This window comes from Rhipicephalus sanguineus, chromosome 3, assembly GCF_013339695.2.
Source record: "Rhipicephalus sanguineus isolate Rsan-2018 chromosome 3, BIME_Rsan_1.4, whole genome shotgun sequence".
NCBI classification, from domain to species: Eukaryota; Metazoa; Arthropoda; class Arachnida; order Ixodida; family Ixodidae; genus Rhipicephalus; species Rhipicephalus sanguineus.
In genome coordinates, this window is record NC_051178.1 from 183,413,645 (window position 1) to 183,434,558 (window position 20,914).

Below are 20,914 nucleotides of genomic sequence, written 5' to 3' on the forward strand. Positions count from 1 at the left end.
TTTGCATCCATTGCGAAATTGTTTTCCTTCGGACTCGAGGGGGGAATGCTTCGTTCTACTGCGTTCGAACATGCGCCCCTACACCTAGTGGAAAAGCCTATGTACGCCTATAATCATACTAATTAATGTTTACGCGATGTTTATTTCAACCTTTTTATGCTTATGCACTCGATGGACAGAAATAAAGACGCGATCAAGTTTTAATTTTCTTTTGAAGAGGATTGGTGCTTGGGCTTTGTGGGTGTGCTTTCAGAAAACATTTCGTAATGCTCCATATAATTTTACTACAGGCCTTCTCATATTTAAGCCGGTCTGCTCCTATCCTTGGTTGGTTGAAAAAGATACGTACCTTTTAGGAATCAGTGTGTTGTTTTAAACGATTCTTCTGGCTTCTGGTGTGTCAAAAGGTTCAGTATCAGAACCGCTGCTGCTCTTTTTTGTTCCTACATAATAACGATTAACCTTATAAGTTCGCAGATTGGGATGTACGCGAATGATAGTGCTGGTTGTTATGTTAGTCTCACAAAAAAAAATAATAAAAAAATGCAAGCACGCACGTTCTTGTTACAGTCTGTTTACTACCCCACTCAACCACGTTGAACATTTCAAATACCTTAGTGTGTATTCCTATCCTGACGTATGTTAGAATAAACACGTAGCTCGCAAAACTGCTAAAGTCAACGGTGGGTTAAGTTTCATACAACTTAATTTGAAAAAGCCACGAAAGGCCTTAAAAATCTCGGTATATTATTAAGGTGCGTCCAATACTTTCAAGGGACATTAAACTGAAACAAATATGAATCGGTTTTGGATTGATAAATTGTACTCTGAGAACTCTAATGTCGTTAATTTCACCACCATAGGTTTATTAATAGACGAGAAAATCAAGGTCAAGATTTCATTTTTAAATTTCGCGCCGAAATCGCTGTACGTGACGTCGCGGATTTCAAAGCGCATTTATCGTATTCTGGCGACAATGGTTCATCAAAATTTCCTGCAACTTGGTATGTTAAGTCTCTGGTCCCCTCAGAGAACAAAGTACTTCATTTTTACTGATTAGTAACTACGTAGGACCTTGTACTCGTCGTCAAAATCTATGACGTCACGGCGTTAGGTGCGGGTATCTCGAAGTGGCGTCGCCACCCACAATTTCTTTTTGGGCGTTTTCTCGCTTACCAAGCGTCTTCTCACGGCAAGCGTGGTGTTTTTGGAATCGCGAAAGAGTGCCTCAAGAATACGAGAAAAATCTTTTTTCTCTTTAGTGTCCCTTTAATATCACTGAAGAGCGCGGGATCACCATAGCCAAACGCTAACCTATAAACTCGAACGTGTAGAAACAAGTTCTAATAACATATCATTTGCAGTAAAGAGAGAACTATAGGTTGGAGAGCTCTTCAGCAACGAAGAAATTTTTGTGATTAAGCTACTTCGACTCAGTTCTTAATAATGTAACTGCCATTAGTAAAAGCTTGTACATGATAAAGCTACACTAAATATCGGCACATAAAGCAATGTTTTACCGCAGCATACATTTTCATGTGATCGTCGACGCATCTGCGGATTGCTGTTCACACGTTTAGATAAACTTTATTCGCTGATGGTACGTGCTCATTTCCTAATGTTTTATTTGTTTCTTATTCTTTACTTATAATATGACTCATGTTTCGAATGTGATGAGGAGAAATACAACAGGCACGAAGATATGACGGCAAGCTGCAATCCAATGAACGCGCGCAGGTATATAATAGCAAATGTCTCACTTCGCGCAGTGTATTTTCGAAGTGAGTATACAGACACATACCTGCCCACAACTTAAGTTAATCGTTAAATGTCTCGGTACAGATGGCTAAACACATCAGGTGAGGAATGTGTTGACGTCACGTCCAGATACGCGGTTTTATGATGTATTCTAAAGTGCTGACGTGTGAATGCACGTCCTCACGACCGATTGTTGCCGCTGCTTCGTTATTTCCTCGTTATTACCTTTGCATACTTGGACGGTGAACGAGCATAGCTACCGCTTTTGATGCGGGATATTAACGTAAATACAACGCAATAACAACTGCCGTGAACGGCTCAAGGTGGACGATTGGGAGAGTTGGTGATTCATGATCGACGTATGTATAATGCGCGTGTTCACTACCGCGCAGTATACATACGCCGTGAACGGAGTCTCACACGTAGAGTCGAATTTATATTTTATTTATTGTCAAAGGATACGTCGGCTGCGAGTCTTGCAGCTCTTAACAAATGTCGCTCGGCCGTCGGCGAAATGCCCGTTGCATTTATATGGCTTGAATCACGACAGAAATATGTGGTTTGAAGTAGTGGCGCTCACTAGCCTTACTCAGTGCAGCTGTTGTTGAAGCCGAAGGTCGTAGTTCAGTCTGGCGGAATCCTGTACTTGCAGTTCTGGAAGAAATGAGATGTGTCACAAAGCGTATGACTGATTCGGCACTTCACACGTGTAGCAAGGTCCTGCCGCCTGTTTGAACTGACGAAACACGTCGACAAGAAAGGTGACAGCAGAATGTGCAGTTCCCGAAATTGCTCTCAACTGACGCGTTCTCAACCAAAAAAGGAAGGCGCTATTATAGCGCGTAACAACTGTCAAATTATTTTCCTTAGTTTCATTTTAGTGTTTAGTCAATATCGTTGATTAGGTTAATAAAAAATGATTCCGTATAATTGATTTTGAACGTTCTACAATAAACTGAGATTTCTAAGTTCATACGTTATCAGTCAAGTCATATCCGCCCTATTCCTGCCAATCACGTTGAGTGGGTTAGTGCTAATATTGTTAGGATCACCATAACGTATGCGCATGAGTGCGCTTCGCTGTACCAGGTTTTCATCTCGCAGTAATATTGCATGCTCTTGGTAAAGGACAGACCGATATCGTAGCTCAGCGCGTATGGCGTTCTGTTGATGAGATAAATGTACCACAGATTCAATACCAGTCGATAGCATTTTGATGGTGGTAAAATATCAATCAATCAATCAATCAATCAATCAATCAATCAATCAATCAATCAATCAATCAATCAATCAATCAATCAATCAATCAATCAATCAATTAATTAATTAATTAATTAATTAATTCGTTTATCAGAACTTTCGCTTAAAAAGTCGCCACCAGTGGCCTAAAGCGTCCGAGTGTTTTGATATTTTGACTTTATTAAGCTATAGGTTCAACAATACCACAAATTTATAACCTTGCGCCCCTTTAATGAGTGTTGCAGTAGCCATGGTCGCAGCGCAATAGCTTTCTCACGTTATGGGAGCCAGGCTTCGTAAAGGACCTGTGCGCCGTGGATATAGTTACATATAGTTGTAGGAGCGCATGTGGCATGCAGGTGATCATCGTGTTCAAAGAGTGCAATATGTTACGGACCGATGCAGCATTCATTTGCATTGGTTCATGCGAGCAAGCTGCTTAGCTATCTCTCTTTCTTTCTTATTCTCTTTCTTCCTCTCTCTTATCTCCCGGCTCGTCATCAACCACGCGTGGATTGAAACAATGTCTTACGCAGACCCGCTTCAGGTAAGGATAAAGGTACGCCTCGGCGGTGAGATATGAAGAAACAAAGACGCGGGCAGAAGCGGTCTTAGGCAGCTAAACAGCGTTATCATGTCTCCCAACGGTCGATATCCAGCTCCTGCGATGTTTTTTTGTGAACACTATGTATGACGACTCTAGCAAGGACAAAGCCACACCTTTGTTCCTTTGAACGCTTGCAATGGCCGATCTGGCCGGTGCGTCATATAGATCGCCTGCACTGACGTCACTGAAATAACTCCTTTGGAGCACCAACATGGTGGGACGAGAGCTTTGTGATTTCACGTTAGAGTTATCACTGTCAGTACATCGCATGCTGGTTCCTTCGTTATTCATGTACAGAGGACCAATAATGTTTCAGCGACGTCTTTATCACACTGAAGCAGATTAATCGCCGAGTGATTATACTGCCTTGACGTCATCTAAGCCAAGGATCCATGTTGTGCGTCCATGACGTCACGTGCAAGCTGTCAATAGCATCGTAGTGTTACATAATATTTTTTTACGCGAAGAACGATATTTCTGGCAAACATGTATATACACACTATTCACATAGCAATCATGCAGAACATGCGGTATGTATCAAACGGCGTAACGGTATAGAGCTAACAACAACAAGAAAACGCGGCTTGGCCCTCGAACTTACCCTGAGCATCTTATCCACGTCCCTGGCGTCGTACATGACGTTCTCGTTAATGCGGTCCGAGAAGCACTGCATCAGGAAGTGGTGCTTGTCTTCCTGCGCACACAGCAAACGTCGCAACAGAAAACTCATGGGTCATTCATGGTTACAAATGCCCATTAGCGCACCCAGGATTTCTCTCAGGGGGGGGGGTTGAACTTCTGACAAGATTACAGGAGTGCGGGGGGGGGGGGGGGCAAGCACATTGCATAATATGCCATTTCCTTGCTTCAGCTGGAGTAATGCGACAACAAATAAAATACCAAATAATAATAATAATAATAATAATAATAATAATAATAATAATAATAATAATAATAATAATAATAATAATAATAATAATAATAATAACATGAATCATGATGATGATTATTCAGCGTTTTACAGAAAGGTCTTGAAATAACTTGACAAGGCCAAAAAACCGTTCAGTGGAGCAGCTGTGCACGTAGAAAATAAACTACAAATTGAACCGACATGTCGGCTGGCTGGCGGTCGCGCAATGATGTTAAAACTTTATTACTATGGCAGGTAGCGCATACAAACGGGACGCAAGAAAGGCACATGAAGACACCCAGCGCCGTGTGTGTGTTTTCGTGTGCGTTTCTTGTGTCCCGTGTATTTGCACTACCAGTGTAATAAGAAAATGCCATACGAACAAGCCCGCATGCATGGCAACTTCAACTCTTAAAAAATCACAGCATATCCACGGGGTGAATGATGATGAGTGGGGCGAAGCTACGGAGGGAATCATCTGTAAACCGTGAAACTCTTCCGTGAAATGCGCCCAGTACATAATATAAAGAGTGTGAAACATCGTGTATATATTAAACATCAAACTTTTATTGTACTGTTGGTTTACGTGGTCCCTTCATTATCACTTGTGATCGGTGAAATGCAAGAAAGAAGTCCGCTCCCGAGCGAAAGAGCGACCGCATTCCCCGCTCGCCCTGTGCGAATTAAAGGCAAGGCTAGAGGGAAGACAGGACGCGCGTTCCACGACGCGAGGTCGGTAGCATGCCCAACGAAAGCCAACGGAACGCGATCGTGCAAGTGCTCCGGCTTCGCATCGCCTCATGGTTCCATTTAGCGTCCCAAAACCAAACATATTGCTCAAGGTGTGCCTTGCGTTTTTCGTAGAAATAATTTCTTTATCATGTACACTAAGACGAAAAGTTGAAAGCTCACTAGAGTGTATCGCCCGCAAAGTATGTCTTTTAGTGTGATTTAACTCTCGTACGGCAGGGTCCTCGCGCCGTTGCCGGTCCACCTCGCCCGTTGACGATCGGGCGAGGTGGCTACATAGAACTACTACACTTTAAGAAAAACATCTGGCGTTCTTTCGTTCTGCTTTTACAAAACATCTGGCGTCTTTCGTTGGTTTATTTCATCAATCAACGGCGTTTTGAACAAAATTTTTATTGTTTAATCACGCACAGGAGAAATCTCACCAGGCACTACCTTGGAGGTAAACAATGGCTGCTAATGGCAATGAGAGACAGAAGAAGTCGGCTTTTAGCTAACACTTACACTTCTACTTCTACTAACGTTTCCTACTGGAACATGCCAATGGCTGCTAATGGGGAATGAGAGACAGAAGAATTCGGCTTTTAGTTAACGCGCACGCTGCGAATTTTTTATTCTTCAACAACGCACAGGAGAAATCTCCCACCGGCACCACCTTGGAGGTCAAAGCGTAAGACTTGTTACTCACTACTACGACCACGACGAGGGACGAACGGGTGCTGCCTTAAGGAGCTTCGCCCCTAAAAACGCTGCAGCTGATAATTTCCTACGCTTCCTTGGAGTCTCACCAAACAATAAATTTCAAAGCGCACATAAATATTACTTATAAACTACATAGTATTGATTATAAATAGCATGTACAGTTCAATGCAGCACACGTACAGTACAATTCTCAGCTCACGGATAAACTGCATTAGAGCCGCACTTACTGACTTTCCAGCGTAGATTCCCAGGTCACTCCGCGCATATAGGTTCGGCGGCTGAACCATCCTTAGTAAAAATTGCCTGGTCAACGGACGCATGAGACGACGATATCTGCTGAGTTACCGGTTCCTCTGTGGACGTAATCGGGCATTCCGGTGTTGTTGCTGCGTCGCTTGAATATGAGCACGAAATCCTTTTTGGGTAGTAGGTGAGGATGTGTTCGACCATAGCCTCGTTCGACTGGCGCTTTGACAGAGGGCTTCGGCGAGGTAGGTCATTGCCAACGCAGATTCACGCAGCAAACACGGCCACAAGTTCTAGCAAGCAAACTGAACGTGCACGCATGTGTGCACATCAAACGTTGTAGTTTCCGCCCGATGTACATGCAAAAAAAGAAGTGGTAAAAAGAATGGGCGAGAGACGTTTACTGAGAAAAAGAAAAGGAAACGTGCCGCCCCAACAGACCTTCCGCACTTTCCCAAGGTTCTTTTTAAAGACGATAAGGAAACGTGCCGCCCCAACAGACCTTCCGCACTTTCCCAAGGTTCTTTTTAAAGACGATAGTCTTTCTTGGGGAACTTAAACGCAGAAATTTTGGTCTGTCTTTCTGTTTGTCGGCACGTCCCTCGATTCAGCCACTCGGCCAAAGTTGAACCACTTGCCCAAGGGCCAGCCATCGTGAACGACTGAATAGGTTCATACTTGTGTACATTGTTGATCAAAAAGCAAACATTACGCATATCTGAGGCGCAACATCACTAGGTAAGTATTAGGCGGTGTGTTCCTTTAACAGAAAATACATAGATACGCAATTTTAAAGACCTTGATGGTATGCGTTTAACGTTGAGACAGTAACGCGTTTATTAAAAGATTGCCACAGCTGAAGCGATCAGCGGTCCAAGCCGAGCAAGCGCGAGCGCCAACAACAACCGTCTTCGTCGTCTTCTTTCGCAGGCGTTCTTGTCTGCGCCCTAGCCATGTTACAAATCACCTAAGGAACAGGTACAAATGGTGGGTCATAATGCGGCTTCAGTCGATCGACGTGAACAGTCTCGCGGCCGCGACGACAGCGGTCCGTAGATGATTGAACAGGCTCAATCATATAGTTAACTGGGGATGCTTGACGTAGGGCGCGGTAGGGGCCTTCGTACTTAGCCAGTAGCTTTGTGGAAAGGCCAGGAGCGGAGGAGGGAACGCGAAGCCACACCAACGTTACAGGCGAATACGACTGAGGAGGCAGGTTTTCGTCGTGACGGTCCTTCTGGCCCTACTCGCCCTACAATGTTACAACCCTAGTTTCTTAAGGTGCGCTGAAAATGCGACTGTGCTGAAACTTGTCTTCCTCCGTGCCCTCTGCACAAGCTCATGTTGTGTTTCGGTTTCGGTTCAGTATTGCATTGTACGAATGACAGGGGGCGCCGCTCTGGCATTCCTGTTTTACCCAGGCGACGTGTAAGTAAGAGAGTTTGTGGAGAGTACTCGTTGAGCGCGGACGTTTCTTCTCCTTCGGCGCATCGCGCCAAACAGCGTGTTCGGGCTGGCCGGCGTCCCCACCGGTCGCGTTGGTCACCGCTGGTTTTCGCCTGCCGCTGCGCCGGGACTACCAGCCCGCAACACAGCACTCGTGTTTCCCGACGTATTGCCAGATGGCGTCCATATCTCACGCAGCGCCTCTTCTATCGTCTTTAGACGACATTTGCAGCGAAGCACGCAGATACGCGGCCAATTTTTTCTTAGCAGACGTCGTTAAAAACATTTACTCCTTCTGCCACGGCTTCTTGCTCCTCCCATCTTTGCAACGGCCGGACTCCGCATGGCATGCTTAGAGTCACTGTGTGCGTGCGATGCTGCGACAATGGCTGGCGACGCACACACTAGTTGCTCCAAGGGTTGCTCAGAAATGCAGGAACCACTCAATGTGCTTAAACTCGTCGTGTGCTCGTGCTACGCAGCCTCCGTGGGTTCGCGGCCGCTTTGATGAACGAGCCGCTTGCGAGGTGGCCTTTCTTCTCGCCGCACTAACACGTCTCGTTCGTCCGCTGTCAACGAGGTTCAGAAAAAAGTGCGCGACCACTCCGTTGCAGCCATTAAGCGACAGACGGTACCATTCACCAGCAGCCCCGAAGAAAATAGAAAACACGTGCGTCGAAGCTTGGCGGATGGATCAGATGCCGCCGACGCCTTCTTATCTTTAAAATTTGAGTGAGCATTGTCCCGCGTTTCAGAAACCATGCGGTTCCCTCTTCGGAGTTTGAGGAAAGGACACACGTGAAGAGTGCTTCTTTTCTTGTTCGGCGGCTATGGAAGGGTGCTTCAGGCGGCGGCGGTGCTTGTCGGCAAAAGAACAGAGCAGTGCAAGGGCTTGACCGGAAGGCATGAGTTGAACAGTGAAGGGGGTGGGGAGCTTTTTAGACGGACGCGTCGAAGTGGGTACGCAGATGCCTCTTTCTCTCTCTCTTTTTCTTTCTTTTTTTTGTGTGCTGTACACAACTGTAGTTTAAGGAAAATTGATTCGGCTGTCCGCGTCCTCGGAATCTTCGGCTATGGGGTTGCGATCTCTTGCAAAATTGGCGACGTCGTTCCCCAATTTTGCAAGAGATCGCAAAACGACGTTCTTTCAGGTTCTCGGTTCAGCTGGTGTCTTGAATTTTCTCTTTCGGCGGCCGGTCGATGCGAGCGATGGTTTCGATCACTACTCGGATAGTAGAGACTGATGCATTTCTGTGGTGGTGTTGATTGGAAAAGGGGGGGGGGGTGCTGGATTTATCAGCTTGCGTCGTGTTTTTGAAAGTAACTGCTTTCTGAATAAAGACTTTCCGTAGCTGTTCTTGGTGAGTTTCTTGAATATATCATCTGTTTTTCTTTTGTTTTTTCACGTTGTGCGCTGCAGTATGTTCCGGCTCTTCGCATTAATGTCTAAGACTAATATATATAATATTCTAATATATAATATTCCGCATTTTTGGGGGGTCTGAAGAAAACCGAAGATATCGACTTGCGTAGGTGTTTTTGCAGCGTTTTATTTTCAGGCTACGGGAAAATCCAAACACGGCCGAGAGTCTTATGTTTCAAGGGCGAATTGAATTCTCGTTCAATGAAATTTATATGAGAGAGAAAAATTATGACGTAGGATCTCTTGACGATCGAAAAACAGTCGTTTAGACGTATCTGAGAAATATTTTTGGTTGCCGCTGGAGTGAAATGAGAGCTCGTCCCTCGATGTGTTCCATTCTTATATTTGCCGTGACATGCTCTATTGTAGTAATCAAAGGGACAAGAAAATAAAAAAGGGGCCAGACTGACAACTCGTGAAAGCATATTTTTTCTTGGAAAGCTGCGCCCCGCCACGGTGGTCTAGTGATAAGTTATGGCGCTCGACTGCTGACCCGAAGGTCGCGGGATCGAATCCCGGCCGCGGCGGCTGCATTTTCGATGGAGGCGAAAATATGACTGAGGCCCGTGTACTTAGATTTAGGTGCACGTTAAAGAACCCCAGGGGTTCAAAATTTCAGGAGCCCTCCACTACGGCGTCCCTCATAATCATATCGTGGTTTTGGGACGTTAAACCCCAGATATTATTATTGGAAAGCTGCTTCCCTGGAAATTTAGGAACGCAGAGCCATAGAGCATGCGGTTTGCGTTTTTTTTTTTCAATTTAGGAGTAGATGAGTGAATACAACACATTTCTAGAGCCAGTCAGGAAAAGTCGACCTCAGGACCCCTCTGGATATGAACTTTGGACTCCCGGTGAGAAGGACAGCGGGGCAGATACGGTGGGGGGGGGGGGGTTGGTCGGTCTCAGGGGGGGGGGTTACAACCCCCAAACCCCCCCCCGTCGGTGCGCCACTGCAAATGCCTCTTGGGCACGCACTGTGTCGCGCGCAGCGTTCTAAAGGCTTCGCAGTTTCTTTCAAGACGGTGTATAGAGTGATTCTATCCTTGGTCCAGGTTGTGTCGCGCAGCTGGAAACATTTCGATGTTAACGTAATAATATCTGGGGTTTAACGTCCCAAAACCACGATATGATTATGAGAGACGCCTAGTGGAGGGCTCCGGAAATTCGGACCACCTGGGGTTCTTTAACGTGCACCTAAATCTAAGTACACGGGCCTCAAACATTTTCGCCTCCATCGAAAATGCAGCCGCTGCGGCCGGGATTCGATCCCGCGACCTTTGGGTCAGCAGTCGAGCGCCATAACCACTATAGACCACCGTTGCGGGACTTTTGACGTTATCGTGTGTCAGTTAAATTGTGGCAGGGTTGCCGAGTGCTCCTGCAGATGAGCAACCTGGACTGCAGATTACTTGCAGCTCGACGCCGCCGGACATATAGATAAGACACTTCGGGTTGAGAGGAGGGACCGGTAAACTTAAGAAATGTATGATAAAAGAAAAGAAAGCTCTAAGTGCTAGAACTATGATTGCGATGTGATTGCGATGTCTGTGATTACGATGTGATAAATGTAGAACAAAATAAAAGAAAGCTCTTTAAGTGCTAGAACTGTGATTGCGATGCGATTACGAGGCAAGCCGTTGTGGGGATTGATCACCTGCAGGGTTCTTTAATGCGCTCCAAGCAGTATAGTAGTAGTGAAAACTTTACTGAATATAAGGTTTTCGGGCAAGTGGATGGGGTCCTCAGTCCAGGGCTCCACTGGCCTTTGCGACTCGCGGGGCTTGGTCGAGCAGAGTCGGCTGGCTCTCCCGATCCCTGCTAGCAAGCCAAGTCTCCCATGCACTGTCGTCTTCGAGATGTCCTCACAAAGGGGAGAATATATGTTCTGGGGCCGCGATTCGCATTCCCACGTAATGTAGGCGAGAGTTGGCCGTTCTCCACGCCAGGGACAGGTGTGTGCGTATATTGTGGGATTTATGTGGTGCTTTCTTTGTAGGGTTAGGGTTCGTGTCGGTTTGTATTCAACCCGAATCTAGCGCCTGTTATCCGGTGAGATCCGTATGTGGATGGCTGTCTTAGATGCCTCGTCAAACGAAAGCCTTAGATGCCTCGTCAAACGCGAAAATTGACTGTCGGCGTCGGCCGTCGTCCCGCGGCGTCGGCGCCAACACGAGGAATGCAAAAAATCATCACGTGATGTTTTGACGTCACATGACGTGTCGCATGACGTCATCGCTTGGTCAAAGGTGGACCGATCACGGAGGCATTGCAAAACCCCGTTAGGTGCAGAAAGCTGTCGGAGTGTGGCGGGGTGTGATCAATACATTGACTGAGAAGAAAAAGAATAAGATGGCTTCCGCCTTCGAGTCGTCTTAGGCGAATGAATAAGAAACCCTGTGAGCTTTTTTTTTCCTTTTTTTTTTCTGGTCGATCTCCTCTTTGGTTTACGAGGATGTCGCGTGGAGTTGTTGGGGTTCCTCGAGGGTTGTGACTGGTGCTCGGATGCTTACTTCGCGAGCACGCCAGTCAGCCCTTTCGTTGCCCTCAAGTCCCGCATGCGCGGGGCACCAGATTATGGAATGTGGATGTATGAGTTCTTTCCCTAGGATTCTCAATGCCGTCCTTGGAATTGCCCCACCCTGAAACATACGGCAAGCGGATTGAGAGTCGGTGATCACGGGCCGAGTATCCATCTTGTTCTGCGCATCCTATCGCCATATCAACCACCGCTTCTAAAACCGGGCGCTTTGTATTTCGCCCCCAACTAAATACGGCCGCCGTATTCGGGGATTGGAATCTGTGCCTTGTGCTTCGCAGCGCAGAGCTATAGCCGCAAAATCACCCCGGCGAATAAAGAATGAGAAAAGAAGAGAAAGGAACAAATTATGTAAAGTGAGCGCAGGAAGGAATTAAAAAAATGCATGAGAGAGGACATTGCATAAATATATTAAAAGGCTGTGTGGAGTTCGATAGCCTAAAAAACAAACTGCCCATGTGGTGTCACGTACACCTTGGCTTGCGTAAACCGATAAACAGCACAGACGAAAAGAAAGTGAAAATGCTGAAGTGGCTAGGCACGATATATTGCGATCTCTGTCTTCTTCTTTTTTTATTATTTATTTACTTTTTACACTTTTATTGGGGCATCCGCTAGTTATGTTTGATTAAGCTGGCTGTTTTGCTTGATGGTCGCTATCCAGCGCAGCCATATAGCTATTTTGGGCAAATAATATATAATTTGACACTCTGAGAAAATAGAAACTTTCTGAAATGAAAAATTAAACTGATAAGAGGAACTTCAAAAATGCCGAATAAATCGAATATGATTTTTCTTTCACAACTGTGAAGATTCGAAGTTCTGAGCACATGCAAATGCCACAATGAAAGGGTCCCCTTAACTTCCTGTGTAATTTTGCCTGTACGTAGCATAATTTGCATGCTTTCAAGAACAGAGTTCAATATTGCGATCTCCGAAGCTCGTGTTATTATTGACCTTACGTAATTTTCTTCTGCATCTTCTATAGGCAATTATGCATTCAGATGCACTAGAATCTATGCGATTTTTTCCGAGCCAAAAAAAAAAAAAAGAAAAGAGCGAGTGAGAGAGAGAAGAAAATGGCGTTTTGGTTACAGTAACAGAGCGAATATGTAGTTTTACTAAATTCTGGAATTTCGAACTATGACGAGTATTTACGACATTTGAGGATATCAAATCCTTTGAACACGATTTTAATACGTCCGTAAAATTTAAGACCTGTTTTCTTCAAGTTTCCAAGTATTGAATGCCAGTATTGGAGCGCCTGCCATTGAAGAGGAAGGACTAGCCATGGTGCTTATTGACTGTCTAGACGCCGCTTCAGGTGCAGGGGAAAAATGCCTGAAGACTCTTCACTATTCTGGGAGATCGGTACAGACATTTCAGGTACGTAATGTATACAGGTAATAGGTGACCGTCAGCGTTTAACTTCTTGGTCTGTCGTGTGCCATCTTCGATGAATGCCTATACATCTTAGCTCTGGCTCAGTCTTTGTGGTGTACCATGCTGTTATTAGGTGCGGCTGCCGTGTTCGAAATACACGTTGTTTCTCTGAAAACATGTGTCATTTATTTACAGCCAGCTCTTATTCATTTATCAGTGTAGTAAAAGTTTCGGACCTATTGCAATCGTGCTTCCAGTCTTCGCTAATGAGAGGTTGGTGTCATCACCAGGGTTTCACATCTACGTCGCTAAGCCGCCTCTCATTCACCAAGAAGCAACCCATTTGCCATTCGTGGCACTCCAGAAGGGTAGCGTTAAAATGTTTTCAGTGCCATGTTACTTTCTATTATTTCCCGTAGCGACTCTTTGGAAGAGTATTTACCTGTCTGGGTGATGTCTACGTGTTATGCGTGTATATAACAACTGAGTTGCAGGCTCTATCATCGCGTCGCGACAGTTGAGCAATTCCAATGTGATCGTTTCAACGCACACAACGCATACGCCCACGTATACTGTATACGTGAGACGAAGGAAAGACAACAAGCTTGCCGCTCCCTGTCGCAGGGTCTTATGTCTACTGCTGTCAAGGTTTTGCGGCATGCAGCAGCTGTTCCACCGTGCTCGTTGTGTGGTTCCCTCGGCGCGCTTTCCATCCCACAGGTGCATGGTATTCGCGCGTGGGCTGTTGTTATTTTTTCTTTGCTCCGTTGGCGTGTTCCACGCAAAAGCAGGCGAGGGTGGCTTTGTCCCGCCTGCACAGCATTGTGCTCCTGTGACGAATGGTAGCTATAAAATGTGCACAGGGTGAGCGAGAATGCGGACCGACACTCTTCTGTGCTCTCACGTGTATATATATATATATATATATATATATATATATATATATATATATATATATATATGAGCAGCTCCTGGGTAAAGTTTTTCTTTGTGTGTATGTATGTATGTATGTATATATGTATGTATGTATGTATGTATGTATGTATGTATGTATGTATGTATGTATATATGTATGTATGTATGTATGTATGTATGTATGTATGTATGTGTTCTGAACGCAAAAGGAAACGGATGGTGCAGCGAGCGGCTGCCTGAATCACCGCATTGTTCTCGTTTCATGAGCTATTCACTAGTACAGTACAGTCGTTAATGACGTGGGAGGCCCGTGCGTCAATGTTTTATTTCTCAAGGAATCAACGACGCCACTATTCGGAAGCAGTAACGATCTCCACGAATTCGACATAACCACGTCCCTATTCGACATAAATAGCAGCACTGTAGACTTGTTAATGTTTAGTGCTCGTCGCTTCTCGTTTTTAACGACGGGAAGCCTTGAAAACGGATGCTAAATTGGCTTGTAGCCTCACCGTAAAAAACTGTTATATGTATGTATGTGTGTACTGTATGTGTGCTGTGCGTGAATTGAAGCAGTTTTTTGTGGAATCTGTTATCGTGTAAACTTTCAGCTGATAGTCCGCGTTTGGGTCGTCTCCGCGTCAGCACGCGTCCACAGCTTTCGTTTCTTTTTTACAATGTTTATTTGCGGATCCGATGATGGCTCTGAATGCGCATGGAACTCGCCGAGGACGAACCTTACTTCACACTTTTTTTGTGCTCGTTTCTACCACGATGTTAGATAAGAAGTGTGTTTATGAACCTTCTCCGCTTCATTACTTCCTTTCCGATATCATAATTCGCATCAGCATCAGTCACCACAGCGTGAAGACGTAACCACATGCCCGTCTACATTAATTCCCATTGGCCTGTTGTATGTAACAAATATAATGCCGACGCCTGCGAGGGTTTCAAGAGGTTCGGAACTTCGCTGCGATATTTTCGGACACGAGAGAAGCAGGCGCCACATCGAAGTTTTCCCTACGCAGCTATAGCGCATAAACAGTAATCATAAGAGATATGCGTACTATGACCTTTACTGTTCCACGACACCATGTATCTGCACGCATGGTGGTGACGGGCGCGACCAGGTTTGTTCAAGGTGCACGCGACGTCGCTGCCATGTAGGAGCCCGATATCGCTTCGCGTAGTCGAGTTTTAGAGAAGATTCCTCTTTTCCCCACCTTCGGGTTCATTTCTAATCATTTATATGCGTACACTTGCTTCGAAAGTACTCTATATTCGGACCACACAACCTGCATGAACCCTTTCTGTTACACCCTTAACCCGCACGAATATTTAACGAACCTTCGTGAACTGTGGCATTCAAAAAAAGGCTGTGCACTACGTGTGTTCTTAGTTCACTCGCATCACTTATAAGTAGGGGTGTGCGAATATTCGAAAGTTTCGAATATTCGTCGAATATTACATTCGAAATATTCGTATTCGATTCGAAAATCGTGTATTCGAAAAGTTTCGATTATTCGATAACTTCGAATATTCGAATATGCGATTCGATTATCATGCATAAAATAACTCGTCTTCCACATTTGTGCTGCGTTCGTATAGCTAAAAACGTTGCCGAGAGGAGCGATACACATCGTAAGTACACGGAGGCACGATATCTGCCTGCGACGAGCGCCCCAATACGTATGATTTATTGCTGATGCATCTCCGACGTACAGCGCTGTTGGCGATCATGTAACCGTACATTTTCAATATTATGCGGCCGTAACGTGCCGCACTACCACTCGCTCACTATGCGGGTCTGAAGAAGGACAGTGACCCATGTGACTGGTGGCGGACTGTAGGCACCTTCAGATACCCCAGTCTGGCAAAGCTTTGCCCCATGTACCTCCCTATACCAGCCACTTCTGTTCCAAGCGAGTGTGCCTTTTCAGTGGCATCGGGGGGTGGGGGTGGGTGGGGGTATCTCTGTTAGAAGGGAGCGCCTGCTGCCTGATCACGTGGAGCAACTCATATTTCTTCATGATAAAATGTAGTCGTTACTTTCATTGTGCCGTGATATTTGCTTGCGTTGTGCATTGCGATGTGCATTGTGCTAGCCTGGACATTGTGTTCTGGAGATAGCAGTGTATGTTTTGTTGCTAGTCAGGCTGTTAATGTTTTTTTTTTTTCAAATAGCTACATGTTAAATAAAATATTGTTACTGTGGAGGCATTTTTCCTTTGATATTCGATATTCGATTCGATATTCGAAGGTGGATATTCGTATTCGATTCGTATTCGAAAAATTTGGTATTCGCACACCCCTACTTATAAGTTATGACGCATGTGCCACTATAGCGAGAGAGAGAGAGTTGAACACGCGGGAATCCTCAGCACGGCGTTTTTGAGCAGTAGCAAGAGCCGCTGGCATTTCGCTCGTAGCTATAGAACGAGGTGTACTCTGAGCTGCATGATACTCAGAAAGAGGCAACTGATATCATTGGACGTATATGTATAGAAGAGACTGCAGAATACATTTTCTCTCGGTTATAAATAGCGCCCATTTGTAAAATCCGGGTTGCTGCGAAACAGGAAGAAATTGCAAAACCATGGGTGTGTCGTGACGCGCGGACAAAGAGAGCTACACATTACAGCCACGCCGTAATTATAAGTGTGCCATTATATCCCAGTTAGCAAACAAGTTAAACGACAGCGTCCACAGAAAGAGATGGATATCCTTGAACAGGGAATGCCGCTGGAGCCAAGTAATCTTGTCTTCTTCAAGGCAGCTTCTTGCATTGAAGAAGACAAGACGACTTGCCGAAACGTCGGCTTCAGCGTCACCCCCTATTCAAGTATATTCATTTCTTCAAAACATTCTTGTCGGACGCATCCGTCAGTATAGCGGAAAGACGACGAAGATTAATGTGCAATATAACGTGTTTGTTGTTTTGCCGCGGTGAGGCCGATGGCAACGCTTTACCACTAGCGAGGGTTGTACAACCTGTAGCTCGATGTAAGTTCTATATTACCGGTGCGTTGCTGCGATATACCAGAGGGTTGTGCACGTGCGTCTCACCTCTTTGTCCCCGCAGAAGAATCGGAAAGCTTCCTCCCATGTCTCTGTGTTCACACTGCTGAAACAGTAGTTGGCGTCGTTTTCCAGCTGGCAAAGAAGGTATTGATAGATAAAAATAAGGCAGGAAAAATAAATGTTAGGGAGTTTAAAAGTATATGCTGAAGTCCATGAAATGAAGCTTTAGTGGTGTCATTAAATGAAGATACTTTATTAACGGTGATGCGCAAGTCTATTTTACAATATGTGCCTTCATGTTGATGTCGGAAGCATTCTGTAAGCTCTACGTACCCCGTACTCCATGAGGTACTCCACGCAAGCCAAGTACCAGATTCGCCTTGTCAAGTTCTGGGTAGCCGCTGCGGATTTCAGAAGAGGTGAGAAAGGGAGTATTTTTGTATTCATTGCTTGTCAAATTTTGGATCCTTTTTTTTTCAATTGTAGCGCAACCAGTGCTACAACGCAAAAGAAGGAACAAGACACACAACGATGTCCACCCGCACACAAACACGTCGAAGAGGGAAGCTGTCAGTCGGAGGGTAAACGCTAGTATAGAACTGCGATGGTGAAATTGAAAGTTGTGGTATTCCTTGAACATCTGTACTTATAACTGCTCTATTCGCATATTTGCAAGTCTGTTGACTCTTCATGTAACTTAGTCTACATTCAAAGTCCACAGGGGAGTGTTGCTGAGGGGGAGCGAGTGAAGGGTTCAGAAGGAGCGTGTGGCCAGCCATTCCGGGATTCTTCTCGTATACAGGGCATGAACATCGCATGCTAATACACCTTCCATAATGTTAACGAAAAAAATCCGGCAGATCCCACGCACTGTGGAATCGATGTAAGGCGAAGCAGCTAGCAAAGAGCTGCATAGATCGCCTTGTTTGACTTTGAGCCAAATGAAATCATTCAAGCCATGGCATCCAGTTCACCATATATCGCATGTTTGCCATGCACGCATGCTTCCACAATGTGGTATACGTCATGCTAATGAGACGTATATTCTGGTATGTACAACCTGTCGTTTATGCTCATCACGCACTCGTGTCATGCCATACCAGTTTTGGTATATATCCAGTTAACAAAACGGCCGGAAGCGCACCATGACAATGTCATGTAAATCATACCATACATGACATGCATAACATGATTTGCATGTTAGGATCTACCATTTATGTTCGTCATACAGTCACATCGCGCAATGCCAATTTTGGTGTATATCAAACGAGCGAAATGGCCGCGAGTGCACCATGAGTATGACATGTAAATCATGCCATACATGACATGCATGTCATGGTTTTCATATTACCACCTGTCACTTATATTCGTTATACAGTCGCGTCGCGCAATACAAATTTTGGTGTATATCAATCTAGCGAAACGGCCGCGATCGGACAGTGAGTGTGGCATGTAAATCATGCCGTAAATGATATGCATATCATGATTTTCAAGATCCCACCTGGCATTTATGTTTGTCATACAGTGGCGTCACGCAATACCAATTTTGGTGTATATCAAGCTAGCGAAACGGCCGCGAATGCACCATGAGCAAATCATGTTGTACATGACTTGTATGTCATTATTTTCATGTTACCACCACTCGTTTACGTTCGTCATGCAGTCGCGTCGCGCAATACCAATTTTGGTGTATATCAAGCTAGCGACACGGCCGCGAATGCACCATGAGCGTGGTATGTAAATCATGACATACATGACATGCACGTCGTGGTTTTCATGTTACCAACTATTATTCATGTTCTTCATATAGTAACATCGCGCAATACCAATTTTGGAGCATATCAATCTAGCGAAACGGCCGCGAGCGTACCATGAGCAGTTCATGTCGTACATGACTTGCATCATTAGTTGCATGTCATGATTTACATGTTACCACCTCTAATTTACGTTCGTCATACAGTCGCGTCACGCAGTACCAATTTTGGTGTATATCAAGCTAGCGAAACGGCCGCGAATTCACCATGAGCGTGGCATGTAAATCATGACATACATGACATGCATGTCATGGTTTTCATGTTACCACATGTTATTCATACAGTCACATCGCGCAATACCAATTTTGGTGTATATCAATCTAGCGAAACGGCCGCGAGTGCGCCATGAGCGTGGCATGTAAATCATCTCGTACATGACATGTATGTCATAATTTTCATGTTACCACGTGTCAGTTATGTTCGTCATACCAGTTCTCGTATATATCCATTCATTTAAACGGCCGTGAGGAGCCAGAGATCATGTCATGTAAATCATGCTGCACATGACATGCGTGTCATGAATTGCACGTTAGGACCTGTCATTATGTTCGTCATGAACTCTTGTCACACCATACCAATTTTGGTATATATGAAATTAACGGAACGACCGCAAGAGCCCCAAGGCCGTGGAATGTAAATCATGCTGTTCATGACATGCATGTCATGATTTTCATGTTACGACCTGTCATTTATGTTCGTAATACGGTCACGTTATCCCATACCAATTTTGGTATGCATCCGAATAATGGAACGGCCAGGAGAGCTCAAAGTCGTAGGCGGCTAGATAGATAGATAGATAGATAGATAGATAGATAGATAGATAGATAGATAGATAGATAGATAGATAGATAGATAGATAGATAGATAGATAGATAGATAGATAGATAGATAGATAGATAGATAGATAGATAGATAGATAGATAGATACGCTCAAGGTCGCAGAAGTTCGCTAAGAAATGCTTCGCATTAAAGAAACAACGATATGGGTATCATTTAGCTGTATATAGTATTCAATTAACCGCTTAATGAAGCTTCTCTTAACATAGCTCTCAACGTGCACATTGGATGCGCATAATTTTTCGTTTGGTAATGTTATCGGTACTTGCATTCACCGTCAACTTACCGCATATCACGGGCATCACTTGATTCATGAAGTCGGGCTCCTCCGCCAGCACTAGTAGAATCAGACCGGCAGCCACAAACGTAGTAGCAATCACCCGAGCGGCCATATTTGTCCCATGACCTTTCGCAGAGCTCCCGAACACCCGAGGCCAGAGAAGAAGCGCTTGGCTGTGCATACGCCTCGCCGTCTCTAATGTTATTTGCGTTCCGAGTATGCTCGCGGCCTTTGTCAGCCCAAAATTAATAAGTCTCGGTTCATTACTTCAGCGCTGACGGAAACACAGGCGAGGCATGCAGACGACGGTGCTTCTGGTCGAATCAGTGTACACGATTGGTGGGTTCGAGTCACGTGGCATAGCAATAATGGCCAGCGACGACTTTGAGGTTCTTAAGCGTCCGGGAAAGCTGAACTCTCCGAGGCGGTTCCATGCACTGTTCTGATATATCCGGGTCCTGCTTGTTACTAGTTGCTTATGGGTGTTTTGCGCATGCAATCGCCGGAGTTCTTCGTCAAGGTGAAGGCGTGGCAGTAGGGTCGTTCTGTACCAAAACTGCGAATTGAAGGAACCTTCAGAGTGCAGACGTTCCAAGCGCCGTGCTGCTTGGTAACCTGGCGACCCAATCGCAGTTTGCGCAGCTGACCGGCACTTTAGGCTGAACGGGAATGACGAACGGCTGGCTCCGGCGAGCGTCGTAGAATGTTTACCGTCGGGACGGCTGTTACCTCGATCAAGTGAACCGGCACTCCGCTGCACCCGCGCAGTGAAAGACTTATTTGAACACGCGGACGTAAGAGTGCGTTTTATCCGCCCCATCCTCGTTTTCCCGTTGTATGGGAGCTTGGTGGACAGGGGGCTGGCAGGCTGTTAATGACGGCCGCCCTATGCGCGTTGCACTAACGCATGCTCGGTATACAGATGCACATACCAGAACGAATTGCAACACTAACGCGAAAACGTGCAAACTAGAACATCTCGTACGCCAGACTACTCAAGAGTGCACGATGCAAAATCGCTACATGTTGCAAGACGCAGAGAGA

General features: G+C 45.3%; 1 protein-coding gene across 1 annotated transcript; it reads right to left on the bottom strand.

Annotated features, from left to right (window-relative positions):
* Nucleotides 1-2,192: 2,192 nt before the first annotated feature.
* On the bottom strand, nt 2,193-20,462 carry LOC119385196 (uncharacterized). Its single transcript, XM_037652709.2, has 5 exons — nt 19,877-20,462; nt 17,273-17,340; nt 16,985-17,071; nt 4,206-4,298; nt 2,193-2,412 (listed from the first exon to the last, which is right to left on the bottom strand). The coding sequence occupies exons 1-5, from the start codon at nt 20,049-20,051 to the stop codon at nt 2,383-2,385; spliced, it is 453 nt and encodes a 150-aa protein (XP_037508637.1). The 5' UTR covers nt 20,052-20,462; the 3' UTR covers nt 2,193-2,382.
* Nucleotides 20,463-20,914: the final 452 nt, after the last annotated feature.